Source organism: Osmerus eperlanus, chromosome 14, assembly GCF_963692335.1.
Source record: "Osmerus eperlanus chromosome 14, fOsmEpe2.1, whole genome shotgun sequence".
Lineage (NCBI taxonomy): Eukaryota > Metazoa > Chordata > Actinopteri > Osmeriformes > Osmeridae > Osmerus > Osmerus eperlanus.
The window spans coordinates 14,275,690-14,293,680 of record NC_085031.1 but is presented as its reverse complement, the minus strand read 5'-3'; the positions used below and the strand labels follow the sequence as shown (position 1 = coordinate 14,293,680).

Below are 17,991 nucleotides of genomic sequence, written 5' to 3'. Positions count from 1 at the left end.
AATGAAGTGTGTGTCTGGTGGACAGATTATTATTACAACAATGCAAGGAGGGGAAGACTAGATTATGAAATGATTGTAATAAAAACGTTCCACACAGAACAGTCACCACTGTGTGTGTGTGTGTGTGTGTGTGTGGCCACTTTACTCCAGGGCATGGGCTCCACAGAGCCATCTGGGTTTGGTTTAGTAGCATGACTTGGATCAGAGACAAGACCCTGTGTTTGTGTCTCACTGAAAACAACGCTTTTAGACTGCTATTTTACACACACACTCACACACACACTAGGACTTGGCTGGTGTGTGTTAGTGTGTGTGCGTGTGTTAGTGTGTGTGCTGATACGAGGCCTAAGGCTGTTTGTTCAGCCAATTCGCTTCTACACTCGAATGCTAAGAGTTCTGAGACAAACATCCTGGTATTGTGTGGGGTTCTGTGTGAGCTGTGAGACTATATGCTAACACAGTGAAACTACTGATGGGTTCTGAAATGGGCACTTAACATTGTTGCATTTCTCATAAACTGCAAAGTATTTCAAGTTTAGCAGAACCATTGATAACATTGTGTGTCATGTTTTTTTATCTAAAAAATGAAAACTTTCATTCACATTGGTTCTGAAATTCTCTCTCCCCATCTCCCTCTCTCTTGCATAATCCTCAATAATAACAGTTTCCATTAAGGTCCCCATTATATCTGTCTCTCACTAATATTATATATAACAACAATCTTGTCCAATTACCTACGAGCAGTAGCCGCCTGTACATCTCACACACAAACACACACACACACACGCACACACACACTCACACACACACACACACACACACACACACACACACACACACACACACACACACACACACACACACACACACACACACACACACACACACACACACACACACACACACAGACACACACAGGCACATCACACACACACACGTCTGTCCATCTTCAGGGAGTTTAAGGACAAAACAGAATAACCTGAGATCATACAGAATCACGAGGGCAGTTGCAGCCCACACACACACACACTCTCTTTCACTCAGTGTAATTGCTGGGTTGTTATGTTCAGGTATAAAAAGGTGCCGTTGTTGTGCAAGGTCTCTCTCCCTCCCTCTCACTCTCCGGTCAGTCAGGAGTCCGACTCCTGGTTGTTAGGCTAGGCAGCATGGCACAGTGCTCTGAAGCACACACAGGGTGAAGCACACACAGGGTGACGCACACACAGGGTGAAGCACACACAGGGTGAAGCACACACAGGGTGAAGCACACACAGGGTGAAGCACACACAGGGTGACGCACACACAGGGTGAAGCACACACAGGGTGAAGCACACACAGGGTGAAGTACACACAGGGTGAAGTACACACAGGGTGAAGCACACACAGGGTGAAGCACACACAGGGTGAAGCACACACAGGGTGAAGCACACACAGGGTGAAGTACACACAGGGTGAAGCACACACAGGGTGAAGCACACACAGGGTGAAGCACACACAGGGTGAAGCACACACAGGGTGAAGTACACACAGGGTGAAGTACACACAGGGTGAAGTACACACAGGGTGAAGCACACACAGGGTGAAGCACACACAGGGTGAAGTACACACAGGGTGAAGCACACACAGGGTGAAGCACACACAGGGTGAAGTACACACAGGGTGAAGTACACACAGGGTGAAGCACACACAGGGTGAAGCACACACAGGGTGAAGCACACACAGGGTGAAGTACACACAGGGTGAAGTACACACAGGGTGAAGCACACACAGGGTGAAGCACACACAGGGTGAAGCACACACAGGGTGAAGCACACACAGGGTGAAGTACACACAGGGTGAAGTACACACAGGGTGAAGTACACACAGGGTGAAGCACACACAGGGTGAAGCACACACAGGGTGAAGCACACACAGGGTGAAGTACACACAGGGTGACGCACACACAGGGTGAAGCACACACAGGGTGAAGCACACACAGGGTGACGCACACACAGGGTGAAGTACACACAGGGTGAAGTACACACAGGGTGAAGTACACACAGGGTGACGCACACACAGGGTGAAGCACACACAGGGTGAAGCACACACAGGGTGACGCACACACAGGGTGAAGTACACACAGGGTGAAGTACACACAGGGTGAAGCACACACAGGGTGAAGCACACACAGGGTGAAGTACACACAGGGTGAAGCACACACAGGGTGAAGCACACACAGGGTGAAGTACACACAGGGTGAAGTACACACAGGGTGAAGCACACACAGGGTGAAGTACACACAGGGTGAAGTACACACAGGGTGACGCACACACAGGGTGAAGCACACACAGGGTGAAGCACACACAGGGTGAAGTACACACAGGGTGAAGCACACACAGGGTGAAGCACACACAGGGTGAAGCACACACAGGGTGACGCACACACAGGGTGAAGCACACACAGGGTGAAGTACACACAGGGTGAAGTACACACAGGGTGAAGTACACACAGGGTGACGCACACACAGGGTGAAGTACACACAGGGTGACGCACACACAGGGTGAAGTACACACAGGGTGACGCACACACAGGGTGAAGCACACACAGGGTGGTCTGAACCAGCGGGGCCACACAAGGAGACGGCACAGTGCTGTCCAGCCTCTGGTCTTTAGCCACCAGCCTTTAGGTTAGTGAGCTGGCTAGCTCAGTTTCCTAGAGACAATATTTACATCATAACAAGGATTAGACTGAAGACGATTACCAGATGATGATAAGATACATTTGTAAATACTCTACATACACACACACGCAAACACAAACAGGGCATCATGATGCCTACAACGGCTAGGACTGTAAGCAGGTTAAAATATTTAGAGGATTTAGATAGTTGTTGACACATATATTCTTAATCTGGTTAAGTCAGAAGCCTGCCACCTCAACAAGAAGCATTATTAACCAAACTAGTGTGGGATCAGACACACTCAGTGTGTCTGGACTAGGACCTGGGGGGTCGGGGGAAGGGAGGGTGCTGGACTATGACCTGGGGGGGGGGGGACTTGGGGGTTAAAGAGTGCAGAGGGAGAAAAGTTGTTAAAAGGAGAGAAAAACGACAGACAATAGTTACATATCTATATTCACAGTAGGTAGCACTACAGTTAGCTGTGTGTGTGTGTGAGAGAGAGTGTGCAGGAGCTTTAGAAGGACAGACTAGTGTATTGAGATAGAGAGCAAGTGAGGGTTCTGTCCATACCATCTCTTTTGGTTGTATTCAACCCCCCTCTCTACCCATCTCCCTCCTCCACATTCTTGGTCTAATTCCTCCTCACTCATCTTCCCCCAGTCCTCCCTCTCATCCAGGTAGGGTGAGGCTAGGGTGTGGGTTACTTCTCTCTCTCTCTCTCTCTCTCTCTCTCTCTCTCTCTCTCTCTCCCTCTCCCTCTCCCTCTCTCTCTCTCTCTCTCTCTCTCTCTCCCTCTCTCTCTCTCTCTGCCCTGGCAGGCGTCAGATGGTTCTCGGGAGGATCAGAGGTGGACACATCCTCCTCTCAGGTTCCCCTCTGGAGACACACACACACACAAGACCAGCGGTTGGCAGATTTTCTCCTCAGGTTCCTCTCAGGAGACTTCATTTGATGCCGCCTCTTTATCTCTCTCTCTCTTCCTCTATTTACTTCATCCCTCTGTCCCTCTCTTTCTGTCTTCCTCTATACGTCTCGTTCTTTGTCTTGGTTTCCACTTGTTGTTGTCTTTGTCTCTGCGTGTTCTCTCTACCGCTCTCTCTCTCTCTCCACCGCACTCTCTCTCTCTGTGTCTTCCTTCTGTTCCAGCTAAACAAAGCTTCTGTCCAGACAACCTCTCAGGTGAGCCCTGACCACCCTCTCTGTTACAGCACACACACACACACAGACACACACACACACACACACAGACACCATGGGACTGCGGGTCTCTTCCAGTTATCATGATGTCATCAGCGTTGTTGTCCAATAAGGGCTCCTCTGAGGATGGCGGACAAGAGCCACAGGATGCTCTCTTAAAGAACAATAGAGCCAAGAGATATGGGTGTAAGAAAAAGTGTGTGTGTCTGTGTGTGTGAGTGTGTTTGTGTGAGTGTGTGTTTGTGTGTGTGTGAGCAGGGGCCTGATTCCCCCGGTCACAGCTTGTCCAGGATTATCCGGTTTTCCCAAACAGATTTGGCTCTTCCAGCTCTTTAAAATCTAGGATCTGGGCTTGGCAGGCTGCCCCCGCCATGTAAACACAACCAAACGTTAATGTCAGCTAGCCAAGAGGAATGAGCGCGTGTGTGTGTGTGCGCGAGTGTGCGTGTGAGAGAGAAAGAACCTGGGAAGCGAGGAGAATAACCTTGAAGGAGAAAGCTGAACAGTGTGCCACCATCACCCACACCCTGTCTCACAGCTCTATCTGCCCGACACCAAGCACATGAACAGGGAGACCTCGATATGTTGTGTGTCCGTGTCCTGAGAAGCCTGTGAAGAAGGGTCAAGGTGACAGTCTGCTACGCGCACACACACACGCACACCCACACACACACACGTACGCACGTACACTTACAAACTTCGACACATGCAACTATCCTCTCACACAGCAGTTATCCATCTTGAACACAAGCAATATTTAAGGCCAAACCTAAATCTCTTCCTTAAAAGATTTCCCAGAATCCTCCGGGGGTGGCTGCTGCTTCTCATCATAATGGCATTTCATAAAGAAAGCTTCAACTTCAGCACTTTCCTGTTAATTCAGCTGTAATGAACCTCATGGAGAGCCAGCACCTGTACGTCTGTAGTCTGGAGACTCTTAAGAAATTAGATGTGTTGGAGATATAACCAACACTCAGCTAAAGGAAGGTATTTAATTATCTCCATCATCATCATCATCATCATCATCTTCCTCTTCATCATGTTACTGTTCATTCAGGAGGCTGGTCTCTGAAGATGTCAGCATTTCTGCATGTTTCTGTAATTTATTAAGAGACACTCCCGTTTGTTTAATTTCACCTGTCAGGAGATTCATGTGAGACGACGTGTCGGAGTAGCGTGTGTGTGTGTGTGTGTGTGTGTGTGTGTGTGTGTGCACATCCTGAAATATGCTGTATGAGATGCCAACACCTAGATGGTCCGTGAACCATGAAGCACATCTTAAAGAAGTACTCTAAGAATATGTATGTGAGTGTGTGAGTGTGTGTGTGTGCGAGTGTGTTCATGTGTTTGTGTGTGTTCATGTGTTTGTGTGTGTTCATGTGTTCATGTGTGTGTGATAGATCTTTTCCGGTTTCCAGTCTAGCTTAAGTTCGGGGCAGTTTGCAGCTCGATCACATTTGCACTTCATACTGCTGGAGACTGTTAATCAACTACTGTGTGTGTTCATTCACCCTGAAACACTAGGTTGGGTATGGGGGGGGGGGGGGGACAGACAAAGCTAAAGATAGAGAGAGAGAGAGAGAGAGAGAGAGAGAGAGAGAGAGAGAGAGAGAGAGAGAGAGAGAGAGAGAGAGAGAGAGAGAGAGAGAGAGAGAGAGTAGAAAGGGGGTGGATGGAGAGAAGTACAAAGGCATCTTTGATTGTGCTTAGAGGCCTCAGGGGGAAAAGGAATGGAGAAAATAGGTGGGAGGGAGAGGACTAGAGAAAGAGGAAGAAGAGACAGGCCCTTCTCATCAGGGCTCCCTCTCTCTCTCTTTATCTTTCTCTCTCTCTCTCTCTCTCTCTCTCTCTCTCTCTCTCTCTTTTACACCAGTCACTTTTGACACACACAATGTGTCAAGTTCACGCACTCTCAAATTCCCCATATGTCGAGCTCACCGAACATACACATCACAACATGTTGCAGTCTCATATTCACTCACTCGTGGTGTCACATGGAGACAATCTCTCATAAAATGAGTGGCAGCCGTTTTTGTTATGATTTGTTATGATTTTGTCTTCGTTGTCTTGCGGTGCTGCCATGCATCTAAGCCTGTTAGGTCCGAATGAGATAGACTACAGTTAGAGAAGGAGAGAGAGAGGCGTGAGATAAAGAGAGAGAAAGAGAGGAAGAGATAGAGAAAGAGAGGAAGAGATAGAGAAAGAGAGAGAGGCGTGAGATAAAGAGAAAGAGAGAGAGGAAGAGATAGAGAAAGAGAGGAAGAGATAGAGAAAAGAGAGAGAGGCGTGAGATAGAGAGACATCCAGACAGACTGACAGACAGACACACTGACCGTTGTCGCTGTCTGACTTGTTCTCGTGCTCCGTGTCCGTCAGCGTGAGGGCTGAGTTGGAGCGGCTGGACAGGCAGGAGCTCCGCCCCCCCTTCACCCCCCGGCCCCACAGGCGCATGGCGCGCTCCGGTGACATCACCGCCTCGTTCTCAGTGTCCAGGTCGGAGGCCGTGCCAGCAGAGTAGCCTCTGTGGGGGAGGCCCATCTCGGCACAGAAGGCCAGGCCGCGACGCGTGGCCGGCTCACAGATCCCCAGCTGACGCAGGCTGAAGTTCTGGCCTGGAGGAGGAGAGGAGGAGGAAGAGAAGGGGATGAGGAGAGGGGGAGGAGGAGGAGTGGAGCAGGGGGAGGAGGAGGACAGAGAGGAGGGGAAGGGGAGACATGGGAGGAGGGGGAGCAGGAGGAAGAGAAGAGGAGGAAGAGAGGAGGAATGTGTATCAGCTTTGTTAACACCACCATCGTCTTTATTGTCATAATCATCAAGATCATTATCCTTTCCCAGAAGTGTATGACAATGGCTGGAAGTAGAGGGTTGAGGTCTGTAATTCCTGGTCCACCTGAAATGATTTCTAACAGAATCATTAAACCACAGATGGAGAGAGCTTTCTGTGTGTGTGTGTGTGTGTTCTATGGCCAGATTTACTTCTCTGAGGGTCCTGGGAACAAGTCCTTTAATGTCACCAACACACCATCTGTCAAGCTAACCTCCACTTGACCACTCCAGGCCCTGCTGGCCGGAAACACACACTCACACACGTCCTCTCACACACATACACCCACTCACACACGCACACACTCTTTCTCTCTCCATCACCTCTGCCTATACCTCAGCAGGTTTTATTGAATACGGACATGGCTAAGTGAGTTCCATTGTCTGCTCCGGTGGGCTAGTGTCCTGTCCCCTGCTTCAAAGGTGTGTGTGTGTGTGTGTGTGTGAGAGTGTGTGTGTGTGTGTTTGAGTGTGGGAATGTGTGTGTAAGCAAACCTTTGTGTGGTGGGGTGGTGGGCTCCGTGCATGTGTGTGTGTGTGTTTCCCAGCTGCATGTCTACTATGCTAGCAGGTTAAGTCCGAGTTAAGTGGGGTGTGAGGGATGAGCAGGACAACAGCAGAACACAGGCTGACAGGTAAATGGCTGCACCGGTGGAGTCTGGGGAGCCATGTGGAGGTAGTGAGCTATGAACACGCATCCGCTCGTACGAGAGACGAAGAAAGGAAGAAGAGGTGAAATAAATCTGTAAATTGATAGCGCTGTCTTTGTGTGTGTGTGTGGGGAGGGGGGGGGGGAAGAACCCCAGGTGAAAATGGAGGCTTATATAAACATTGACCCTGACACACCTCACACACACACACACACACACACACACACAACACAGACACACATTTACCAACCAAGCACATTCACACATACACAAAAGTCAACACACTAGCTATGTGCTGAAAATGCAGACTGGAAGATATGTGACATGAAGTGTTGATATTAGAATGGACGTGTTTTAAGAACCGGAAAACAAAGACTCTTACAGCATTGTAACTTTATAAAGAAAGGCTATTTGGCAGTGTAAGCAATGAGGCTGTGTGCCAGAACTGTGACAGGGACACAGACAAATGCCCAATAAGGAACATTACTGCCTGCTTGGCAATGTTGGTCTTAGAAAACATGTCTGGAGGGGTGTGTACACACACACGCAAACATGCACACACACAAAAACACATGCACACTCTAATCATTTACAATGCGAGGCCGCCAGAGCAAACACTGTCTGCTACTTATCAATGTGAAGAGGGTGAGAGAGAGAGAGAGAGAGATAGATGGAGAGAGACAGAAAGAGAGAGAGAGAGAGAGAGAGAGAGAGAGAGAGAGAGAGAGAGAGAGAGAGAGAGAGAGAGAGAGAGAGAGAGAGAGAGAGAGGTGTTTGGCAGAGATTTGTGGTCTAATGATTGTCCTCATATGTTTCCTCCTCCCCCTTAGCATGGTCAGGTTATGTCTGCCTAAAGGAATGCAGAACACACTCAAGTTCCCTCAGGCTCCATTCATCAGAATCTGATAGAAGTAGCAATACCGTAACACAGCTACCAGCCAAAGCAGTGCTGTAACAGTTAAATGGATTAGCAACACTGTAAATATTGTTAATATGATTATATTATTATTAGTAGTATGATTATTATTATGGGAAAATGTGTCCAAACTTTTGACTGGTACTGTATAAATGACATTGTGTCATTAAATTATCATCATTAATTAACAATATTACTTATTATTATTACAATTATTATTGTTTTATTCTTATTTTCATCAGTTTATCCTATTATTTATAAAATATTATTCATCATAATTAGCAGTGGCTGAATACGATATTACGATAATTAAAGTATTGTGAGGAGGTCATTAAAGAAATATGGACGTCCAATTAAGAATATTCCTTGCCATGTTAAGATAATTAATTTGAGCTGAACATTTGGAAAATCTGTGGTGTGATTTTTTTTATGAATCAAACAACAAGACTAAATGCAATCAAAGCTTTCTGATGACACCGCCTTCATGCACATTTAAACTGTAAATTAAACTGTCATTTAAATATGCTGCAACCAGGGATGAAGCAAACGCACTTGTTAATTTGGGTCTTCTCAATGTGAACCCAAAAACAAAACAGCATTGCATAATTAACACAACCCTCCAGTATACCGCTACACTCCACACATGGTATTTAAATTGGGGATTTAAAAAAAAACAAAAATCCAATTAAAAACATGCGAGTTAGAATTTATGTATTCATTTCCGTATTCTTTTTCTTCTCCTTGCCTTCTGAAAGTTTTGTGATGAGACCGCATCAAGCGTGCTCATTCCACTGTGGGCACCATGGTGATGGCGATGGCCTGGCTAAAGTAGCTTGAACCATCACGAAATCAAACTAAATATACACCAGTTAACATGATCTTCTTATTTCTATCCAACAGTGGAGATCACACAGCACTTGTTTATTATATTCTTGATATATAAAAAAAGCTTATATATATTTTTTTACTCATTCAACATATTTTAATTGTTAGTAAAAAAAATAAAAAAAACATGTAGAAATTAGACAGACATTTAAATTGGTTGCTAAGAGAAGGAACCGAACAGAGATCTTTAATCTGGCAATAAGGAGGAATTTTAAAGCTTGGTAATTACAAACATAACTGAGATAGTGACTGCAGTTCAATTAAAATTATATTAATTTTAAATGAGCGCCAATCAGCCAGCAATGAAAATGTACATAATAAGAAAATTAAGTAATTAACACCTTTTTTCTCAAATATTCATGAAGCGTTAATTGAGGTGGAAGAATAATCAAATGCAACTTCAAAGTATTGCAGTTATGTTTTAGTACAAACTCAGCCTGGAACACTAGTTTTACTTCTATTCATTTGATCAACATTTAACATAAAAAAAAGTTCAAAAAAGATGTAGGCCATGTGGATCTAACGATCTCTTAGCAATGGTTCACTGTGCGACAGCATCATTGTTAAAGTGTGCTTTGTTCTCAAAGTAACTTTTTTCGTTGACAGAGTTTGGGGAGTGAGTGGACTGGACATAGAGCAGGCCCAGTGTGTGGGGGTGTGTGTGGTGGTGTGTGTGGGGGTGTGTGCGTATGTGTGTGCGTACCTGTGTGTGACGAGTGATTGCTGGGCATGAAACAGAGAAGTAAAGATATAGCTCTGCCAAAACACTTAACTCTAACTAACCGATGCTCCTCAAGTCTGTCTTTGGACTGGTAGAGTGTTAAATACACATACACACACACACACACACACACACACACACACACACACACACACACACACACACACACACACACACACACACACACACACACACACACACACGCTACTTGTATAATCAACCAAGGTGGGCTGCAACTCAAATGTTGACTTTAGATAAGCTTGGACTGTCACGCCTGGGAGGACAGTATCAGATACCTGGTGTCCTGAGCGTGTCTGTCTGCATCTTTGTGTCTTGTGAGATGGTGTCTGTCTGCATGTATATGTCTGTAAAAAGGCTGTGAGAGGCTTTCACCTCGGTGTTACTTAGAGCACATCTCACCACCAAGTGAGATGTGCTCAAGTGTGTGTGTGTATGCGTGTGTGTGTCACGCGCGCGCGTGTGTCACCTCGTCCTGAGTAGTCTTCCTGCTGGCGGTGCACCATGTCCTTCACCCTGCCCTGGGTGTGTGTGTACAGCAGTCGGGAGGAGTCTGCGTGGTGGTGTGTGTCGAAGGCCTTGAGGGTCTCGCTGGAGCTGTAGGACTTCTGAGTGGGAACGCGCTGGGGCGGGGGCGGGGCGTCCTCGCTGTCCCCGGAGGAGCCGGTGTAGCGCCGGCCGCTGTCCTTGTCCCTGCGGCTCTTGGTGAGAGAGCAGTACGGGCGGCGCTCCTTCACCTCCATCCTGCCTGCATGCTTTGACGCCACCGCCGGAGAGAGGGAGGAGAGTGGGAGGGAAGGGAGGGAGGAGAGAGGGAGGAGAGAGGGAAGAAAAGGAGAAGAGAGGGAAGAGGGGGGCGGTAAGAGAGGTGAGGCGATGCTCAGCCCCAAGCCGGTCCTTGGACTTGGATACCTGGAGAGAGAGAGAGAGAGAGAGAGAGAGAGGGAGAGAGAGAGAGAGGGAGAGCAAAGAAAAATAAGGAAAAAGCGTGAGACAGTGGTCGCTCAGATAGCACTAAGCTGTGCACTTAATCTTTCCTGGATCCCTAAATCCTCCCCACCTTATGGAGTGTGTGTGTGTGTTTTTGTGTATGTGTGTTGCTAAGTGTCCGAGTAGGGGGCTTGTATGCCTTTGGGGAACAGGAGAGAGGAGGGCCTGGGTTAGAGAAGGACAGAGAACAAAGAAGAGGTGTGTGTGTGTGTATCTGCACGCATGTGCACGTGTGTGTGCATGAATGAAGCGGGGGGGGGGGGGTTCTTTTAATTGATTCCCCCCCTTCCCCTCAGTCTGGGGTTCCTCCAGAGTTGATGAGAAGTGAAACACAGCTAATAATATGACCCAACGGTAAGATTCACACACACGCACACACACACACACAGACATGCACACGTTATCACATCTGGTCCAACAGGAAAGGCCGAAGGAGAGAACAAAGACTAAAAAAACTAAATGAAAATAAAATTAAAAGAAAAAAACCTTTCATTAAATCACGCCATCAAGAATGAGTAAGTTGAACCTAAAACATCCTGGCATGTGGAATCAAATAAATAAAAGAGACGGCAGCGTTTATGGAGGACAGGAGAGATATAACCGCTCTCAGAGCCCCCAGGGTGCTCTCTAAATGTTTATTAGCCAAAAACTTTCCCTGCTTCTAATTCTGCTGGCTGATAATTGCACAACTTTAATTTATTTCTTGGCTGAACCTTTTCTGGAGGTCTCCCAGAGAAATAAAGAGGAGGGAGAAAGCGGGAAAAGAAGAAAAAAGTGGGGCGAGAGAGAAAGAGAGATTGTGGGAGAGAGTGCTATGCTGTTCTTTCTCAAACGTGTTTTTTTCGTGCATCTTCAGACGTCATCCATCTTGTGTTTGAAGCAGTTAACATATTTCTGATAAGACTTTCAGAATGAACTTTGGGGGAGCACTCCTCTGTGAGAGAGAGAATGGAGAGGCTTACTCAACAGAGATAGAGAGACATGAAGGGAGAGAGAGAGACAAATAGAAAAAGAGAGAAAGAGAGGGGTATAGAGAAATATGAAGATGAAGGGAGGGAGAGAGACAAATAGAAAAAGAGAGAAAGAGAGGGGTATAGAGAAATATGAAGATGAAGGGAGGGAGAGAGAGGGGTAGAGATATTGTGACAGTCGATATTGAATCCGGTGAATCATATCAGGCTGATCAAGAGCTTTATTAGTAATAAAATTATTCACTTAACAGTCTGACAACAGCCTGTATAGAGCAGAAAGGAAAAAGAGGGAGGATACAATAGAGGAAGAGAGAGGAGGAAGAAGAGGAGAGGAGTAGGAGGATAGGAGGAGGAGGCAGAGGAGAGCTGTGTGTGTGTGTGTGAAGTCATGCAGTGAGATGACGTGTGAGTTGACAGAGCAGATGACTTCTTTAACCTGCGGCTCTGGAGAGCCGGCGTTAACACACTCAAAGCCCTGGGGTTTACAGGCTGGCTGGCTGGCTGGCTTGCTGGCTGGTGTGTGTGTGTGTGTGTATGTGTGTGTATATGTGTGCGTGTAGACGGTGACCTCAGAGAGACGCCTGAGCAAACCAGCTTCACCTCAGGGATGTTGTCCCTCCCTGTCTATCACCTCCACCCCCCCTCCCCCCGCCCACACACCCCCACACACACACACAATCCCATCCCAACCCCTTGTGACCGTCTATAAGCAGAGTGCAGGGTGCAGCTACCTCAGGCAATGTTTGTCCCCTCTCTCTATGTGGTCCCATCTGGAGTCTCCTGATCCCCCACACACACACACACGGGCGTGCACACACACTTACACACATGCGGGTCTGCTAGTGTTATTCCATATGAATAGGTCAATGCTCTCACCAAGGGTCGGGATGAACCATCGGCTGAAGGAAAGGGGAGGTTGGAAAAAAGAGGAGAAACGGATGAGATGAGAGAGGGAGGAATGGAGGGAATATGAACGTACGGAAGACGGGAGGGTGGGGAAAATGTGATAAGAGATGGGAGGGAGGGGAGGTGGATGGAGAAAGGGAGAAAGAAATGGGTTGCTGAGAGAGAGGCAGAAAGGGAGGAGAGGAGTAGAGGAGGAGGGAGAAAAGGACAGAGTAAAGATTTATTTCCAACCTCCTCTAAACCCTGTCATCCTTTATACTGTAAATTTGCAATCATGCAGCTCGAACATATCGCACATACACGCATGCGTGCACAAGGACAAAAGGCCTCATAAATAATGTCATCGGGGAAGCATCTTTCAAGGCATAAAAAAAGAAGTATCAACTCCGCCCATGTGGGACACCAAAGGGATAAATCAAGCGTCCGTTTATAAAAGGATCTTGGACTTTAAAAAACAGCCATGAGGAACGATGTTGAACTAAGTAGAACAATGAGGAGATGAGGAGATAGAAGGGGAGAGGGAAAAAAAGGGAAGAGGAGGAGGAGGAGAGATGTAGGGAGAATGAAAAATAGAGAATCATTTTGCCACAGTGCCATTGTGCTTTGAGCTGGACTGACCCATATTCTCACTCAGGGAAAGTTTTCCTCTGTGTCAATTCCTTGCTTTTCTCTCTTATTGTAGGAGAGAGAGATAGAAGGAGAGTGAGATCGAAAGATAGAGTGCATGTGTGCGCGTGTGTGTGTGGTAGGAGCAGATCAGTGCTTTTACGTCCTGTGGAACATGGTGTGAAATTGAACCTTTCGTAGGACCTGGGAACGCTAGAACCGCAGCGCGGAACCCGGTCAGGAAACATAATCACTGGAACTAGCGCAGAATGGAAGGATGTCAGCAGGAGAAAAGAAAAAAGAAGTGAAATAAAGGAAAAAAGTGTGTTCTGTCTATTTCCAGTCGGGTGGGTTTGAAAGGAGCGGGATTGGCCCCAAACACACCATGACAGATAGAGAGGGAGAGAGGGAGAGAGGGAGAGACGGACAAGGTGAAAGAGTGAGGAATTCACAGGACGAGGAGGAAGAAAGAAAAAAAGGAACACAGGAACACTCAGACACTGTGTGTGTGTGCGCGTGTGTGCGTGTGTGCATGAGTGTGTGTGCACGGCCCTGTTCTGTGTGACTAATTCAAGGCCAGAGTCGCTGTGCCCCTTCCCCCTCCTCCCCGCTCTCCTCCTTTCTTCTCCCCTCTTTTCCCTGCAACCCAGACCACTCCAGGGCTGGCCATGAGGCCGGCAGGTCTACCCGGGGAAGGAGCTCTGAGTCGGGGCTAGAAACCTGAGCCAGTGGGGCAGAGAGAGGACTAATAAGGTGGTGCCTGCTTCCCTAATATGAGACGGCTGTACCTCTCTAGGTCTGAGACACAGTTAACACCAGATGGTGGGGGAGACCGAGAGGGAAGAAGGGAGGGAAGGAGAGGGAGGGAGGAGGGAGAGGAAGGGAAGGGAGGGAGGGAGGGAGGGAGGGAGGGAGAGGGAGGGAGGGAGGGAGGAGGAAAAGGGGAGGGAGGGGCGAGGGGGCGAGGGGGAAGGGGAAAGGGTTAGTCCTCGCCTGCAGCTGTCTGGCTGCGTGTGTGTGTGTGTGTGTGTGTGTGAGTGTGTATAAATATGTCTAACCCTCAACAGGCAACAGGTTGAGTGAGAGGAATGGTCAGGTCCTGGGAGTATTGTGATTAGAGGAGAGGAGGTGTGTGTTCTGCAGTCAGGCTTACGTGAGACGGCGCTGAGAGCTGTGATGGATTTGGTCTATTACACACACGCGCACACACATGCACGCACACACACACACATACCGTTTTGTTCAATGCTGTGTGCAGACACAGTAAATAATATCCTGAACGACCCTATTCTGTTCAACTACATAGCAATGTAAATATCTATAAATATAGGACATATACATCATAAACTGTTCCTTCATGAGAGGCAAACTCCTGAAGCTCTTAACTTCTATCATATTAGGATGTTTACATCTGCCCAGCCAGTCCTGAACATCGCTCTGTGTGTGTGTGTGTCATGTCGGCCGGTATGTAATCATTAGATTATCCAACGCAGCGAGTAATTGGCCGCTTGGGTCGGCTCAGTAGACCGCTTCCCCCTGTATATTGACGAGAGAGAGGGAGAGAAACAGGGAGAGAGAGGGAGAGAAACAGGGACAAAGAGAGAAACAGGGAGAGAGAGAGAGAGAGAGAGATGGGGAGAAGGAGAAAGAGTAAGACAGGATAAGTATGAAAAGAAAGAGGCAGGATGGAAGAAAAAGAGGGATGAAGTAAAGGGAGAATGAGAGAGAAAGAGAGAGAGAGGGTCAAGTTTGGAGGAGAGGAAAGGAAGAGAGGGAGAGGGTGGCTGTTTTTCTACAAAGGGACCATTGATTATGACTCTCTCTCTCTCTACCTCTCTCTCTCTCTCTTTCCCTCTCTTCCCACTGTTCTCTCTACATAATAACAGGTAGCAGCTTTCAGGCGCACAGGGAACAATGGACTGATTGTACATGAGGGGGGGGATGAAGGGTGAGAGAGGGTGATGGGGGCGGGGAGTCGCTCTGGGGTCCCAGCTGGAGGTGAAACTACCAGACTGGGACAGAGGTAGAAGGAGCCAGATATGGAGGGATGCAGAGAGAAGGAGAGACAGAGAAAGAGAGAGAGGGATATCAAGTTAGTATTCCTTTCTACTTGTCCTCTCCTTTTGCATCAACGGTGGAGGAGGAGACAGGAGAGGGAAGCACGGAAGAAGAGAACTGAAGTAGAGAAAGCGATGAGGAGAAATTAAAGCCATAAAGAGAGAAGAAGAGAAAGAAAGAACAAAGAAAGAAGAGGAGGAGAAAGGAGATAAGGAGAGAATGAAGGGTAGTATTGATTTCTTCCTCCAGCCCTTTTGGACTCAGTTGGAAGGAGTGGTGTCACAGAGGTAAAATGAGGGTGAGAGGAGGAGGGAGGTAGGAACAGAGGGTGACATCAGTGCTTTGGGATTAAAAGTATAAGGGGCTAAGAGATGAGGACTAACGGTAGGACAGGGCTGGGGGGATGCAGAGAGACATTTCCAGAGGAGAAAAGTGGGACAGACTGATAAGAGTTACAAGCCTGGCCGGAACACCCTCCACTGTTATGACACACAGAACAGATCTGTTATAAAAGTCCTATAACTGATAGACCAGATCTACAAGGGTCCTATATGGATTCTATAAGGTTTCTGTCTTGGTTGGTGAGGAACTCCTTTGGCCCAAAAGGACATGACTATTGTTTGGGTCCCAGGAAAGATAATTATTCGGTTCTACCCGTAACCCAAAAAGAATCATGCATCGGTTTCTACATTCAGTTGGCCTTAGTAGAAAGTGATGAGTTACAGTAGCTGTTCTGAGTGAACGTAAAGGGTAAAACACTTTTTGGGGTAAGACTCAAAGAGACACAATTCTCATCATGTTACTCAGGTATTCATGTTGCCACTTCTTCTATCTATCTCCCAATCTCTCCATTTTTTCTCCCTTTTTCGTCACCACCTCCTTTCATCTTTCCCTCGCACTTTTCACTTTCCAGCTGACACCTCCAGTGTCTAGTTCTCGCAAAAGGTTAAAACCCAGAAGCACTTATCTGACAAAGAGGCTATCACACACACACACACACACACACACACACCCACACACACACACACCCACACACACACACACTCAAAAGCACACACACACCTGACAGCCGCCATCAGAAACCAGACAGGTAATTGTCAGGTTGTCTGCAGCAGAATAGAAACACGTCCCCCCGTGTGAGCAGAACGAGGAGGCCGGGGAAGTGTGGTGTGTGTGGAGTGTGTGGTGTTTGTGGAGTGTGTGTGTGGAGTGAGCCAGGACTGTGAACTGTGCCCAGACTCCACTAGCGCTACTAACAGCTCCCCATTGGCGTCACCGTGACGACCGTCTGCATGTGTTTCCGACCTCTCCGAAGTCTAACCTCGCTGTTCTGAAGCATCCGAGATTGAGTCTGATTTAGAAACGCACAACCTCATCACAGATCTACAAAACAGAGAGTCTAAGAAACAGACAGGGGAAATGAAGGAGGATAAAGTGATTACGTGCATTTGGACGGTATTTTTTTGGTGTATTCTCACGGGTGTTATGTGTATTAAAAAGGGCCTCTTACAGAGTGTCAATGACACCAACTGTGCTTTCTCTTTGGCCCCTAGATTAGATCTCAGGATGTGTGTGTGTGTGTGTATCACCATGTGTGTATGACCATGTGTGAGTGTTGTGCTGTTACAGTTACCTCTAGGCTATTTAGGCTGCCCCGTCTGACCTGGACCTCAGCTACACACACACATACACACACACACACACTCGTCGTGATTGACAGCTGAGGCCAGGGAAGTGACTCCAGACCCCCCTGCTCGAGGGCGGGTTCTCCCCAGGGACCTGGCTCAATCCAGGCCTCTGATTGGCTTACATAGGTGGTTATTTGGAGAAAGGAGTCACCTAATACGCTGTTAGAGATGCCTATCGCCTGGCTGATTGATGGCTGCTGATACACATCTATTCTTAAGACACGCATTAAGTCAGGAGTTAACCTGCAATGATACTATGCTTTCCAGCCTATATACGTAATTCACACCTTTGAAACCACCAGATTTATTCTTCGTTTGGTATATAAAGGAGAGTTGAATTATCATAATGAGTGGAAAATTGTCTATTTGCGCTCTCCACCCCCACCACACACACACGCGCACACACACACACACACACCCTCTAGGGACACTGGAGGATGTGTAGGTTGGCAAGGATATTTCTAGCTCTTAGCAGAGTGGATCTGTGGAGGTTGGATTTCTGTATTTGCAGGTAGACCACGACTGGCACAGCCTCACATGCCTCTCAATGGTTCCTGCTCCGTTCAGCTTCAGGGGAATGGAATGAAAGGGGCAGGAAAAGGCTGTGTGTGTATGCATGTGTGTGTGTGAGAGAGAGAGAGTGTGGGAGTACAGTGTGTGTGTGAGAGAGTGTGTGGGTGTACAGTATGTGTGTGAGAGAGTGTGTGGGTGTACAGTGTGTGTGTGTGTGTGAGAGTGTGTGGGTGTACAGTGTGTGTGTGTGTGAGAGAGAGAGTGTGGGAGTACAGTGTGTGTGTGAGAGAGTGTGTGGGTGTACAGTGTGTGTGTGAGAGAGTGTGTGGGTGTACAGTGTGTGTGTGTGTGTGTGTGAGAGAGAGTGTGTGGGTGTACAGTGTGTGTGTA

The 17,991-nt window shown here is 47.6% G+C and overlaps 1 protein-coding gene across 1 annotated transcript in view; it reads right to left on the bottom strand.

Annotated features, from left to right (window-relative positions):
• Positions 1-17,991, bottom strand: part of LOC134033921 (teneurin-3) — a 111,538-nt gene that overhangs the window by 67,281 nt on the left and 26,266 nt on the right. Inside the window, exons 2-3 of the mRNA XM_062478204.1 lie at positions 10,339-10,781; positions 6,190-6,468 (exon numbers count right to left, since the gene is read on the bottom strand). Of these exons, the coding sequence (XP_062334188.1) occupies positions 6,190-6,468; positions 10,339-10,612 (553 nt within the window). The 5' untranslated portion in view covers positions 10,613-10,781. The remainder of the gene's footprint in view (positions 1-6,189; positions 6,469-10,338; positions 10,782-17,991) is intronic.